Source organism: Hyperoodon ampullatus, assembly GCF_949752795.1.
Source record: "Hyperoodon ampullatus genome assembly, chromosome: 5".
NCBI lineage: Eukaryota > Metazoa > Chordata > Mammalia > Artiodactyla > Ziphiidae > Hyperoodon > Hyperoodon ampullatus.
The window spans coordinates 50,830,745-50,845,953 of NC_136918.1; the positions used below are offsets into that span (position 1 = coordinate 50,830,745).

The 15,209-nt window shown below is 36.6% G+C and overlaps 1 protein-coding gene across 1 annotated transcript in view; it reads left to right on the forward strand.

Annotated features, from left to right (window-relative positions):
- Positions 1-13,516, forward strand: part of GNB4 (G protein subunit beta 4) — a gene marked incomplete at both ends in the record, with an annotated part of 28,635 nt that extends 15,119 nt beyond the window's left edge. The window contains 6 exons of the mRNA XM_079705632.1: positions 946-1,009; positions 3,082-3,244; positions 4,276-4,342; positions 4,447-4,648; positions 9,377-9,593; positions 13,410-13,516. Of these exons, the coding sequence (XP_079561758.1) occupies positions 946-1,009; positions 3,082-3,244; positions 4,276-4,342; positions 4,447-4,648; positions 9,377-9,593; positions 13,410-13,516 (820 nt within the window). The remainder of the gene's footprint in view (positions 1-945; positions 1,010-3,081; positions 3,245-4,275; positions 4,343-4,446; positions 4,649-9,376; positions 9,594-13,409) is intronic.
- Between the last annotated feature and the right edge of the window lie 1,693 nt (positions 13,517-15,209).

The window sequence follows — 15,209 nt, forward strand, 5'->3', positions numbered from 1 at the left end:
CAGTGAAGGGTGATAGGGACAGGAAGGTGATTCTTTTCACTGTATATCTATCCTTTTGTAGTTTTTGAATTTTATACCATAGTGAAAAATAAAATTCCAAAACAAAACAAATTCAGTGGCAGGTAACTTAGTCAAGATTTCATATTTAGCCTGGCAAACAGAGCTTTCTGTAGTTTAAGCCCAGTCCCCTTTTCTAAACTGTTTTTCCCATTTCTTACAAACTCTGTGTAACTGGGCAATTCACAATTCCTGAAACACCTGTTGTATTTTTCCACCTCTTGCCATGGAACATACCCTCCTCATAGAACACAGATTTCTCTATCTTTAGCTTTCGAAATTCCATTTTTTCAAGACTTGTTTTCTTTTGCAAGACTACTTGAGTAACCCAGTTAGCACTTATTTGTCCCTCATTTGTTTTCCTATGGCCTTTATTTTATACCACTCCTCTGACTATTTTCATTTACCTAATTTATTTTATTAAATGTCTTATCCCCACCAGATGATGGAGGGCCCCAGGGTAGGCGGTATAGCCTGTATTATATCCATAACACTGCCTTGCATTCACAGGCTCTCAATTGATATTTTTAGATTGAATGAAACATGGTTCGTAGGCTTATATGTACTCTACTGTCATTATATTTAAGTCAGTACATACTAAACCAGTCAGCAGAATCTTGAATAAGAACTAGAATGTTGTTACCATGAAAAAGTTGTTATAACCAGAGACATTTTTAGTAAAATGTCTAAAAAAATTTAATGTTGAAATTTTTTTGGCATGCAGAATATATATTTTTTAAGTTGTGAGAATATTTTCTCGTATCAAGTTTTTAATTCGAAAAATTATTTTTGTCTTTTCTGAACTGTTCTACATTAATGCAATGCATAACTAACTTAAACTACTTTTTTCCTCTAAGTGTCACATTATTTCTGTGTTTGTTCCTCTAGGCTACTAGTCAGTGCTTCCCAAGATGGAAAATTAATTATTTGGGATAGCTATACAACAAATAAGGTAGAGTTTCTTAATCATCCTCTTATATAACCTTTTATTTGGTTTGATGTCCACCAATTCTTTCCTTTATTCTATTACTTCAAGCTTTAATTTCTTTCCAGGATAAAATTACTCCGTTAATTTTAACTTAGATCCTTTCTTTAGACCTAGTGTTTGCTTTTAATATTTAACCTTTTTTTTTATTCCCAAGGACAACTACAGGAATATATAGTTCAGTGTGTCTTGAGTCCCATATTTCATACTTGAATATTAGAAGACAGTGTGCATCAGTTTTACATATAAATGATTTTTTTTAAAAGGTCCCATTTCCTAATGTGACAGTGACCCTGCAATTTTTTTTTTTTTTTTTTTTGCTGTACGCGGGCCTCTCACTGTTGTGGCCTCTCCCGCCGCGGAGCACAGGCTCCGGACGCGCAGGCCCAGCGGCCATGGCTCACGGGCCCAGCCGCTCCGCGGCACACGGGATCCTCCCGGACCGGGGCACGAACCCGCGTCCCCTGCATCGGCAGGCGGACTCCCAACCACTGCGCCACCAGGGAAGCCCGACCCTGCAATTTTTATTTTTAGTTGTGGATAAGCTAGCATGTTTTCTTTGGTCCACACTAGGCATTGATTTGTGTTTCTGGACTGCTCAGAAGATACAGTAGATTGGAGGCAAATTACAACTTGTTTAGATCCCTTGGTGGTAAAAGCCAGTGGGTCCTCTTAATATGTCCACTGGAAGGAACCCCTCACATAGAGGTGTTGAGTGATCATGAAGAAGCTCCAGGAAAATGCTCACAAGTCAAATACTTCTAGATTCTGTGTGCACTTATACCACTGTTTCTAGTAAAGATTTAGAAGTACTATTTTGTGAAATAAACAGTAACTTCAGCCTGGTTGAGAATTTAAAGCTAGCTAAGACACATTTGTAATATAATAGTTTTTCTGTATCAATCAGAATTGAGTGTGTCTTTCAACTATATTTTCCTAAAACAGAAAAATATTCTTTTAGGTTATGTGAGAGCATAGTAATCCCACAATGTGTTGATTCTGTGTATGGGCCACTTAGCCTTTATGTTCCCATTCACATTAAACTTTGCTACCTGACCTGCAAATGCTTGGTGTTGGGTAATAAGGCATCATACAATGGTATGAGTAGATCAGTGCAAACTATTACCATTGTTTGAATTCGAGCCCAGAATATGTGTTATTAGAAGGTCATAGTTCTTTGTGGAAGAACCATTCTGTTCAACTCCAGTACTTGTATTATTCAGTGTTATGTTAGAGGAAATTCATCTTTTGAGCACTAATGCAAAAACAAAAAATTTTATTAAGGTCTTTAACATTTACACTTAATATTTCAAATGGCTCTGTTAGTGTTGAAATGTCCTATGTCCTTGTTCTTCTTAAAAGAATACTTTCTGAAAAGAGCACTTAAATCCAAATGATTTGATAATAATACAGAAAATATAACAGGCATTTCAGTGTGCATTAGTATTTTATTTTATTATTATTATTTTTTTTTTTTTTTTTTTTTTTTTTTTTTTTTTTTTTTTGCGGTACGCGGGCCTCTCACTGTTGTGGCCTCTCCCGTTGCGGAGCACAGGCTCCGGACGCGCAGGCTCAGCGGCCATGGCTCACGGGCCCAGCCGCTCCGCGGCATATGGGATCCTCCCAGACCGGGGCACGAACCCGTATCCCCTGCATCAGCAGGCGGACTCTCAACCACTGCGCCACCAGGGAGGCCCTATTATTATTTTTTTTGTGGTACGCGGGCCTCTCACTGTTGTGGCCTCTCCCGTTGCGGAGCACAGGCTCCGAACGCATAGGCTCTGTGGCCATGGCTCACGGGTCCAGCCGCTCCGCGGCATGTGGGATCTTCCTGGACCGGGGCACGAGCCCGTGTCCCCTGCATTGGCAGGCGGACTCTCAACCACTGCGCCACCAGGGAAGCCCTGGCCTATTTTTAAAGTACATTTAAATTGCAGTAATATTTGCTTCATTGTAAATAGGTTTGAAAAATTAATGACTGTTTTTGTACTCTTGATTTAGTTTTTGTACTTAGTTTTTGTGTTGTATTTGTCCTATAGATGCATGCTATTCCTTTGAGGTCCTCCTGGGTGATGACCTGTGCTTATGCTCCCTCTGGTAATTATGTTGCTTGTGGAGGACTGGACAACATCTGCTCTATATATAACTTGAAAACCAGAGAGGGAAATGTGAGAGTGAGCCGAGAGTTACCGGGTCACACGGGTGAGCATCACTACATATTGTCCTTTTCTCCTAAACCTGATTCCTCCTGAAGAATGAGCTGATCAAGGAGAAGGAGTGACAAAGTGAGATCAGCTGGCCAAAGGATGCATATTAATCAAGTGAGAGTAGAAATTACCATGAATCTGGGAAACACTGACTTTTTATAATTATACAAATGATGACCATACTTCTATTTTTCTTTCAAAAATAGTATTGTTTTTAATATTATACATCAATGAAAAAGAAAGAAAATAAATAACTCCAAAAATAGTATTGTTTTCATAAAAATTATAAATTTATTGCAAAAAATTCAAATAATGAAAAATACAAAAAGAAAACAAATATAATTTTCTGTATTCTCTGCAAACCTATAACAATTATGGGATTTTGGTGCTTAATTATGTAATTGAAAGTGTGTATCAAGATACATTTATGAAGTATTTTTCACTATGTGATAGTGCATTCAATGTGCACGCCATAGTTCAATAATATAGTATTTGGTTAGCAGTGTTAATTAGGAATTTATCACCACTCACCAGGTTTCAGCCTCTCTGGATTCTTGGAAGTACTATTTGACTGTGCTTTTTACACAATCTCAATAATAGTATTTTTCCTGATATTTCCATATTTTGAAGCACAGGTGAATTCTGAGCATTTGAGTGCCACCTTTCCTTCCCTGAGGTTTTTAAAGTATTTCTCCAAGGTACTTAACCTAGTCTGCTATAGATTATAATAGATATTTGTATTAAGGAGTATCTTTCTCTTAGGTAATTGTAGTAGGTGGAAAGGACTGTATCTTTTACTCAAGTTTGTAACTTTCAGAGTCATCAACACAGTAAATACCTAAGAGAGTTTGTTGATAAAATTCAGTTGCAGGCAGCATAGAGTTGGAAGTAATTAAAAGTAGAACTATAGATTATACTAACAAACACTTGCCCAGGTATTATATTTTTTAAAATATGTATTACTGTTTCATACGGTAATTGAATTAATCAGTGATAACCTAACATTTGTTACTCTCTGTGCTGTAGGCTACTTGTCCTGCTGTCGTTTTTTAGATGACAGCCAAATTGTTACAAGTTCAGGAGATACAACTTGGTAAGTTTATTCCAGAAGATTACTGATTTTGAGGTTGAGGATGGTAGTAGGAACTAATGTAAGAAGAGAGAACAGTCATTAATTATTTCTATTTTTAATTATAGTGCTTTATGGGACATCGAAACTGCCCAGCAGACCACTACATTCACTGGGCATTCTGGAGATGTGATGAGTCTTTCTCTGAGTCCTGACATGAGGACTTTTGTTTCTGGTGCTTGTGATGCCTCTTCAAAATTATGGGATATTCGAGATGGAATGTGTAGACAGTCTTTTACTGGCCATGTGTCGGATATTAATGCTGTCAGTGTAAGTGAAGAGCATTTCTAAGGAAAATTTATTGTGCATATAAAGTGTTGAACTCTATAGTATGATTTTAACAATAGATTCCCTTCAAGGATTCTTATAAATAGTATGCTTTTATAACATTTAACCCCCAAATAACAAGGGTTTAATTTTTAAAAATGGAAAGGTTTTAATCCATAGGCCTAGGTCCTTATTTGCAGGTAAACAGGAATAAGTTTTTTTTTTTTTTTTCCAGATTTAGAGGGATAGATCATCTTGAGCAAACAAGCAGATCATGAGTATCAACAGTGTGTTCAGAGGAGAACAAAGTCCCATATCTCTGGGGTCAGGGGAACAACCCAAAGAGAGACAGTCAGGAAGACAGAGGCAGCTGTTTAGTATAGAGAGTATACCTTTTGAAGTCAGCAAACTCTGGATCTTAGTTCTGCTGGGAACCAGCTGTGTGAGATCAGGTGGGCTACTTAACCTCTGTGAGCTACACATTCCTCAGTAGGAATAATGCTACCTACATTAAAGAATAATGTGAAGACTAAATGAAACTATAGATTGGATGCTCAATAAATGGTATAAATTATTTATAATCTCCTTCATATTGAAAAAAAAACCCCTCAAACAGATATCCACAAATAGATTAAGCCAGACAATAAGTACTTAGTATATACGAGAATGAACTAGTCATATGTCTTTATAAATTAAAACTAAAATGGCATTTTGAATGACAATCAAAATGATTTACCAAACAGTCAGAATTGAGGAGAGGGATATTAAGAGGAGGTGGGATACCACTTGACTTGGGTAAATTGTCCTATGCGGATCAGATGCCAAAATGTATAGATATGACTAGAATTTCCTAAAGTACTGTAATTGCAAGTGTTTATGGGTATAAGATACACTCTAATTTTGCAAGAAGATCTTTTTTGGGAAAAATTGGTTTTTATTTATCATGTGCATATTGAAAGTCAATTTTATATAATCTTTAGAGAATATCAGAGAAAGTAAAGGCTTTGTTACCCCCACCCCTATTAGGCCAACCTGGTTTGAAGGGTGGAATTTTGGAATAGGCAAAAGCAATCCTCTCCATCTCTCATCCCACCACCTTTATCAAGTTGATGAGCTTCTCTTCTGTTCCTAGTTTGCTACAGATTTATCAGGAATGAGTGTTGAAGTTTATCAAATGTCTTTTCTTCATCTATTGAGATGATCATGTGGTTTTTCTTTTTCAGTCTGTTAAATGGTGAATTTATGTGGATTAGTTTTCAAATATTAACCCAACCCTACATTTCCAGGACAAACCTCACTTGGTTATAATGCATAAGCCTTTTTAGTTACTAGTGGGTTTGATTTGTTAAAATTTGCATCCATATTGATAAGTTATTATATGATTTTTCATTTCTTGAAATGTTTTTTTCTGATTTTGAAAGGGTTCCCTTTTCTCCACATCCTCTTCAGCATTTATTGTTTGTAGATTTTTTGATGATGGCCATTCTGACCAGTGTGAGATGATACCTCATTGTAGTTTTGATTTGCATTTCTCTGATAATTAGTGATGTTGAGCCATCTGTATGTCTTCTTTAGAGAAATGTCTATTTAGTTCTTCTGCTCATTTTTTGAGTGGGTTGTTTGTTATTTTGATATTGAGCTGCATGAGCTGTTTGTGTGTTTTGGAGATTAATCCCATGTCAGTCGCATCATTTGCAGATATTTTATGCCATTCTGTAGGTTGTCTTTTTGTTTTGTTAATATTTATTAATTTAATTTATTTATTTTCTTTATTTTTTTGGCTGCGTTGGGTCTTAGTTGAGGCATGCAGGATCTTTCATTGCTGCACAGGCTGTTTGTTGTGGTGCATGGGCTTCTCTCTAGTTGTGGCATGTGGATTTTCTCTCTCTGGTTGTGGCATGTGGGCTCCAGGGCACATGGGCTCTGTAGTTGCGGTACGTGGGCTCTCTCATCGAGGCGCATGAGATCAGTAGTTGTGGTGCACAGGCTTAGTTGCCCTGCGGCATGTGGAATCTTACTTCCCTGGATTCTTTACCACTGGACCGCCAGGGAAGTCCTTGTCTTTTTGTTTTGTTTATGGTTTCCTTTTCTGTGCAAAAGCTTTTCAATTTTATTAGGTCTCATTTGTTTATTTTTGTTTTTATTTCCATTACTCCAGGAAAGGATCTAAAAAGATATTGCTGCAATTTATGTCAAAGGGTGTTCTGCCTATGTTTTCCTCTAAGAGTTTTACAGTATCCAGTCTTACGCTTAGGTCTTTAATCCATTTTGAGTTTATTTTTGTGTGTGGTGTTAGAGAATGTTCTACTTTCATTCTTTTCCATGTAGCTGTCCAGTTTTCCCAGCACCACTTATTGAAGAGACTGTCTTTTCTCCATTGTATATTCTTGCTTCCTTTGTTGTAGATTAATTGACCATAAGTGTGTGGGTTTATTTCTGGGCTTTCTATCCTGTTCCATTGATCTGTGGATTAATGGAATCAAGTGTGTGTTTGTTTTTGTGCCAGTAACATACTGTTTTGATTACTGTAGCTTTGTAGTATACTCTGAAGTCAGGGAGCCTGATTCCTCCAGCTTTGTTTTTCTTTCTCAAGATTGCTTTGGCTATTCAGGGTCTTTTGTGTTTCCATAGAAATTAAAAAATTTTTTGTTCTGGTTCTGTGAAAAAATGCCATTGCTAGTTTGATAGGGATTGCATTGAATCTGTAGATTGCCTTGGGTAGTATACTCACTTTGACAGTATTGATTCTTCCAATTCAAGAACATGGTATAAGATTTCCTTTTTTATGGCTGAGTAATATTCCATTGTGTGTATGTATATGTGTGTGTCTGTGTGTGTGTACCTGTATATCTCACATCTTCTTTATCCATTCTTCTATCGATGGACACTGAGGTTGCTTCCAGATCTTGGCTATTCTAAACAATGCTGCATTGAACAGGGTGCATGTATATCTTCTCCAGTTAGTGTTTTTGTTTTCTTGAGGTAAATACACAGAAGTGAAATTGCTGGATCATATGGTAGTTCTATTTTTAATTTTTTGAGGAACCTACATACTGTTTTCCATAGTGGCTACACCAGTTTACATTCCCACCAACAACACATGAGGGATATTTTCTCCACATCCTTGCCAACACTTGTTTTTTGTTGTCTTTTTGATAATAACCATTTTGACAGGTGTGAGGTGCTGTCTCGTTGTGGTTTTTATTTGCATTTCCTTGATGATTAGTGATGTTGAGCATCTTTTCGTGTGTCTATTTGCCATTTGTATGTCTTCTTTGAAAAAATGTCTCTTCAGTTCCTCTGCTCATATTTTAATTGGGTTGTTTGTTTTTTTGATATTGACTTTTGTGAATTCTTTGTATGTTTTGGATATATTGTTTGCAAATATCTTCTCCCATTCAGTAGGCTGCCCTTTCCTTTTGTCAGTAGTTTTCTTCACTGTGCAAAAGCTTTTTCTAGTTTGATGTAGTCCCATTTGTTTGTTTTTGCTTTTCCTTGCCTGAGGAGACAGATCCAAAAAAAAATACTACTAAGACCAGTGTCAAAGAGCGTACTGCCTGGGAACTCCCCGGTGGTCTGATGGTTAGGACTTTGCACTTTCACTGCTGAGGGAGGCCTGGGTTTGATCCCTGGTCAGGGAACTAAGATCCCACAAGCTGTGCAACATGGCCCAAAAAAAAGAAAAGAAAAAAGCATACTGCCTGTGTTTTCTTCTAGGAGTTTTATGATTTCAGGTCTTACGTGTAAGTATTTAATCCATTTTGAGTTTATTTTTATATATGGTGTGAGAAAGTCATCCAGTTTGATGCTTTTGCATCTAGCTGACCAGTTTTCCTGACACCATTTATTGAAGAGGCTGTCTTTTCCTCATTTTATATTCTTGCCTCCTTTGTTGTTGACTGTGTGTGCATGGGTTTATTTCTGGGCTTTCTATTCTGTTCCATTGATCTATGTGTCTGTTTTAGTGTCAGTAACATACTGTTTTGATTACTATAGCTTTGTAGTAGTTTGAAATCAGGGAGAGTGATACCTCCAAAAAATTGCTTTATATTTTTAAAAACGTAAACAATATTAGAAGGCAAATGACAAACTATAAAATATTTGCCACAAAGAAAACAAATTTATATTCTTCATTTTATTCCTACACATCAGCAGGTACTAACAGAGTAATACAGATGACCAATAGATATATGAAGTGATTTCCTCTTTGTACAAAGTGTTGAGTAGTGCCACAGTATCTGAGAAAGGGGATTCACAAACTAATGACGCATAGTTTTCTTTACTACTAGCTTAACTTTATAACCTAGCCTAACTAGATGATTTTTGTTCTCTTTTATAAAATGTTTCCTATTTATTTCTCATAATGAGATTATTGGAACATTTAAGAGTATACATACATATATAAATTCTATAAATAGTAATATTTGATTTAAACATTTTAGTAAGACATATGGAGGACCAGAGCCAGGGTGTTTTGAGAACTTGCTTTGTGCTGAACAGTGGGTTATGGGTACTTTGCATGTTATTTCATTCAGCCCTAACCAACACACTAAATTCTGAAACTAAGACTCAAGTGTTTAAGAATCTTTAGTGCCTAACATCATTCATCTGGTAAGAAACCAAGTTGGAATTTGAATCTAGGTCTGTCTTACCCCAGAGTCTATTATTACACTGCCTCACATAATTTTTGTGTACTTTCATGGAATAAATGTTTGTTGCTTTTCTTTCTAGTTTTTCCCAAATGGATATGCCTTTGCCACTGGCTCTGATGATGCTACTTGCCGACTCTTTGACCTTCGTGCAGACCAAGAGTTATTATTGTATTCTCATGACAATATCATCTGTGGGATCACTTCCGTAGCCTTCTCAAAAAGTGGGCGTCTCCTGTTAGCTGGGTATGATGACTTCAATTGTAACGTATGGGACACACTAAAAGGAGATCGTGCAGGTTAGTAAATAAGTACACATTAGGTTTTGATTTTGTCAGGAAATGTGAAAAGGTTCCCATCGGTTGTTTCTGGGGCCCCCATGGACACCCTGGGGAATGGCAACATGGCAGTTCTCATTCATGGTCATTGTTGATCTTTGAGTGCAGTTACAGTCCATAAACCATATTTATGTTTCTGTTTTCTGAAGAGTAATATCTGATTCTATATTTTCTTGTTTGGTAAGTTTTGACATAAAGATGAATATAATTTAGTATATAATTTAGTATAATTTAGTATGGTCTTTTCCAAATTACAGTTCTCTTATAACCTGACAGGAAACATGGATCTTCTTTTTGGCTCAGATCTTGTATGGGACAGGACATGGAACCACTGTCTCCCCTTAACCCCATACTCTGTGTTCTCCTCTGCAGCTTCCGGAATATTAGCATCCAGTTGTACTGGGGACTGTCATTAATAACAAATTACACAGAGTGACTTAAAATTTTTTTAGAATCAAAATTATACTCAAGGAATCAAATAGGTCTACATGGCTTGTTACCAAAACACAGCAGTCCTCTGACCCCAGCCATGTTCTCTGCTCCCAGTGGTAGCTACTTTTAAGTATTTACTTTTATATCTTTAAAGAACATCCTGTATTGATTTTTTTTTTTTTTTTTTTTTTTTTTTTTACTTTTAGGCATTATCTGTTGAGGGTTTGGTTTCAACATCCCTTCTCCCACCACAGCTTCCATCTTCCAGTTTTTCCCATGTAGTGAATTTGGTTTAGAACATCAGTCAGTGTTTATTACACAATTATGAATTTTTAAACAGTACTTACTGCCAAGCAGTGAGGTATATGCGGTGACTTCTTTTGCTGTGCTGCTTTTGAATATTCTCTAGGGTCAAATTAATTTTTTGGCGTACATTCTTAGTTTTGATGTACTTCTCACTAATTAATCTTCAAACTTTTTGCAAGTTTTGATATGTTTGGGAGTAGATCCATTTTCATCCCTCATTTGGGGCATTCAGTGGACCTTTTCAACCTGGAAACGTTTACCCTGTAGTACTGGGAAGTTTAGGAGGCTTATTTAATTGGTTGCACTTTTTTCTCCATTATCATTCTGTTTTTAGAACTCCCATTATTCATTTATTCATTCATTCATTCATTCATTTATTTTTGGCTGCACTGGGTCTTTGTTACTGCACACAGGCTTTCTCTAGCTGTGGTGAGCGGGGGCTACTCTTCGTTGCGGTGCGCAGGCTTCTCATTGCGGTATCTTTTCTTGTTGTGGAGCACAGGCTCTAGGCATGCGGGCTTCAGTAGTTGCAGCATGCAGGCTCAGTAGTTGTGGCTCACGGGCTCTAGAGTGCAGGCTCAGTAGTTGTGGCGCAAGGGCTTAGTTGCTCCGCGGCATGTGGGATCTTCCCAGACCAGGACTTGAACCTGTGTCCCCTGCATTGGCAGGTGGATTCTTAACCACTGCGCCACCAGGGAAGCCCAGAACTCCCATTATTCTGATGTTGGACTTCTTGGACTTTATTAGTTTCTCTCATATTTTCCATCTGTCTTTTTTTGCTCCATGTTCTGGGAGAAATCCTTGCCTTTTCTTTCCATGAACCTTCTGTTAAGCTTTGGTTTTCCATTTTTGCTACCGTCTTTTTGAGAGTTTTTTTTTTAGGGCCCCCATTCTTTTTTTCATGAATAAAAGTCTTTTGTGTTTCTGGGGTCATTAATGAAAGCCTTTTTTGAAGTTTTCTTCTGTAAGCATAATCTTTTGTTTTCCAAGTTGCCTTTTCCCCCCTTCTTTCTTATTTTTTCAGTGTCCTATCTATTATATTTCCTTAAAACTCTGATGATTCTTAGCCTCTTATTTATCCTTAAGAGTGAGGCACTAAAACTGTTTGAAAGCCCTCTGCACATGGTTGGGGTGTACTGACTGTAGGCCTCACTGAACAGTGATCTGGCCAGGCTTTCATTGGGGAACCTCTGATATATCTTATGGCCTTTTTTCCCTTGGGCCAGCTGTCTTCTCTGAGGTGGATTGTTCCACTTTTCTAGTTGAAGTAGAAAGCTGACTGACAGTTTGGGGGCTGATTTCTGGGAAGAAGCTGGGGTGCAAGACAATTAGCAAGTAAACTTACTTATTCCCCATTTTCAGCAGTTTCACCAATCTCAACTGTGCCTATTTTCTTCTAGTTGAGACCTTCTTTTACTCTCTCTAGCAAATAAGTCTCTAGTCTTATGTTCTGGTGCAGGATGATAAATCATCTGACTCTGCAGAGTGAAGGAAGAGACCTGGGGAGTCTAACTGTTTCCTGGACACTTTCTAATGCAGCCCCAGTTTACCCCATCTTTGCCCGTGTCTGGCTCCAGAGATACCTGGTTCCACTAGTATCTGACCCTTTTGGAGGTTCTGCAGTTTGCTTTTGTTTCTTGGCTTATCAGACCATTTGCTTTGAACTTAGCATTTTGGGGTCCACTAACACACTTACCACCATACAGCTCACAAAATTTTGTTGCCACTGCTTGCTCTCATATCCTTGCTGTCCTTGTGGGTTTATGTCCTTGCCCTTTTAAAGACCTATACAGTTGTTGAGGTTTCTGAGGGAGTGGAGGCAATGTCAACATTACCAGGAATAATTTTCTACAACCTCTCTTGAGACTGCAGAAGGGTTAGCATTTTGCAAGTAAATTTTTGGAGATACTCTGTCGTCCAAAGCCAATTACTTTTTTGAGGTATTAGGTATTATTATTAGGTATTTTGCTTGGATCAAATGAATTAATATCCATAACAAAATAAAAACGTGTTTGTTTTCCATATTTTTTTAAACATATGCTTGAGTTTTAGTTTTGCTTTGCTTACAGCTATTTGGTTTCAAGTTGACTCAACTGGATACTTTCACCTTAAAATTGAAATGTGACTCATGAATTGCTAATTCATTCTTCTTTCCAATATGACTTGGAGTATTTAGTCACAATGGTCATTTTTTGTTATTTCAACCCATAATGGTAAATTTGCCTGTTGCCAAACATTGCCATACTGAAGGTACTGCACAGAATATTAATGAGTTAGACAAGATGAACTTCTGTTCCTAAGATTGGGTGAAAATGATATGCTTAATTACATATGGAGATAATGAAAACTCAAACAGTATATTAAAGAAAAAATTCTTTTTGAGAATTTGATATATTCTAATTTTTCTTTTAAATCTTTACTTTTCTCATTTTCCTCCCAAATATTTGGGAATATTTAATTTTATCCTGTGTAGTGGTCAGAAGATCAAATAGGTTAAATATACAAAAGAAAACTAAGACTAGATGAGTTTGATGGTTTCAGAAAGTTATGACCAAAACATTCCAGGGTTTGGTGGTTAAAGGAATAAAGTAAATAAATTATGTTGTTATTTTTGGAAGTGGTAGTATAAGTCAGCTTCATTCTTGTGTTTTTGTTGTTCTGGTGGTAAAAATTCATTGAACTTCATTTAAAATTCTGTTTTTGTTGAAAATAGCGTAGCTTATTGGCAAAATTTAGAAGTATTGTGAACTTATTAGAGATGTAAAAGTCTACATGTTGTCGAACAGATGATTTTGAACATAAGCATAATTATAAATAATTTTTCAAAAATGAAAAACACAATTTGATGCACATGTCAGAAGTTCATGGAATACAAAGAATTTTATTTTACCTACATGCCCAGCTTACCCCTGGCACTCAGTCTCTCAACTCAGGGGAACCTGTTAGCTTTTAAGTACCCTCCCAAATCTTTTATGCATACACTTGTTTAATTCTAAAACTTGCCCATTGCTAACTTTTTACTGAACTTTTGTTTTTCAGGTGTTCTTGCTGGTCATGACAACCGTGTCAGCTGTTTAGGTGTAACTGATGATGGCATGGCTGTGGCAACAGGGTCTTGGGACAGTTTTCTTAGAATCTGGAATTAACAGCACAAATTTTCTGTTCTCCACTGATACCTGGAGAAATCAGTACTACAGCCTATAGCTGTGAAAAAGAATTTACCTTATATTTGCAGGTGAAGATTTTTCTATTAAGATTATTATATACAAAAAGAAGCTTTCAGTAAACTACAAAACAAAAAAAGGTGAAAACAAGGTAAAGGTGCTTGCTGAGATCAGAACCAGTGTATTAATTTGAGGAGTTGAGCTAATTTAACCGTGATGAATTTTTGCTTGTACTGTCTAATTCTTTTTCTTTGTGTAGAACAGAATGTACACATTATAGCAGCCTATCATGTTTGAGAGTATGTGTTTGCATTTTTTAAGAACTACATTTTTAACCTTGTATACCTTAAAAAGTGTCATAGTTTTGAGTTTTGTAGTGGAGGAACCAGGCACAGTAATAGATGGAAGTGATACCACTGATGTGTGTACTGATATTTGAAGCAAGTCTCCTTGTATTCCGACCATTTTGATCTAAAAGAGATCCTGGTTGCTTACTGTTTAAGAATGCTGACAGGCCTAGGTACCACTGAGGGGAGTCCTTGTGAATATCATTAGTTTCTGCAATATCCTCTGCCATCTTATCAATTTAAATTAGTGCTCATGTTTAGTCTTTTGAAGGGGACATAATCTGATGGCCAGGGAATAGAGATCTCACTCTGAAATTTTAGACATACATAAGAAACTCATATTATATTAATTGGTAGATAGCAGTAATCACGTGAGAATGGTTCTTGTTATTTTAAAAAGCTGGTTATGATCAAATGACACTTAGGTAGCATTCGAAATAGCTGGGCTTTCCTATTGATTTCATATTCTAGAACTGAGTTTGTAAGGTGCACTCATTTCAGAAGATTGATGAACATTTGGACTGTCCTTGCATCTGAAGGGTTTTTCCCAGTGTTCTCCATCAATGTGTATCTAGGTAGGAAAAATAATGTGATGGCATTGTTTTTCAAAGAAGTATAAAATCTAACCAATCACCAGGTCTGACTAGTTATAATCATTAAGAAGGTTGCTTTATGAATTTGTTCACATAATATAAAATCTGAATTGATGTTAACTCCCCGTGCCTTCAAAAATTTAAAAAGCAGACATTCAAGCTTTTTGATCTTCTATAATATTTCCTCCCATTAGCACAAAATATTGGTTTCTAAGTGGTTTTGCTTCAAAGGATACCAAGATCAAAGTGACCCCCACTTTAAAGCCAAAAGAAGATTCTAAGAGCAGTTCTTGAAGGAGTCAGAGGAAAATACTAAGCAATTCCTCTGCTTGTCAGTGATATAATAATGTGTGTATTACTAGAACAGGCCCCCTTGAACTTAAACAGAGATCCTTGCCCCTTGGATTTCTCTTAAAAATAATCTAAATGATTGACAGTAGAAGATTGTTAGTCTTCTTTGATGGTAAAGTCGTGGGGTTTTTCTGATGTAGAAGTGCATTGTGTTTTGTAACAGTAAACTGTGTCTGTCAGTAACTGTTGAGATAGGTCTGTTAACTTTTGATCACCTGTAACCCTAACCTAAATACTCCCAAATTTTACTTGTAAATTTTCATTTTTATATTGTGGATGTGCTAGTAAGTGCATCAACCATAATGAAATCAGTAAATGTTTTAAGATACTAAAAAGAATAAAATGGGAAAAGGAAGATTAAGATATAGGACCAAAAAAACAGAC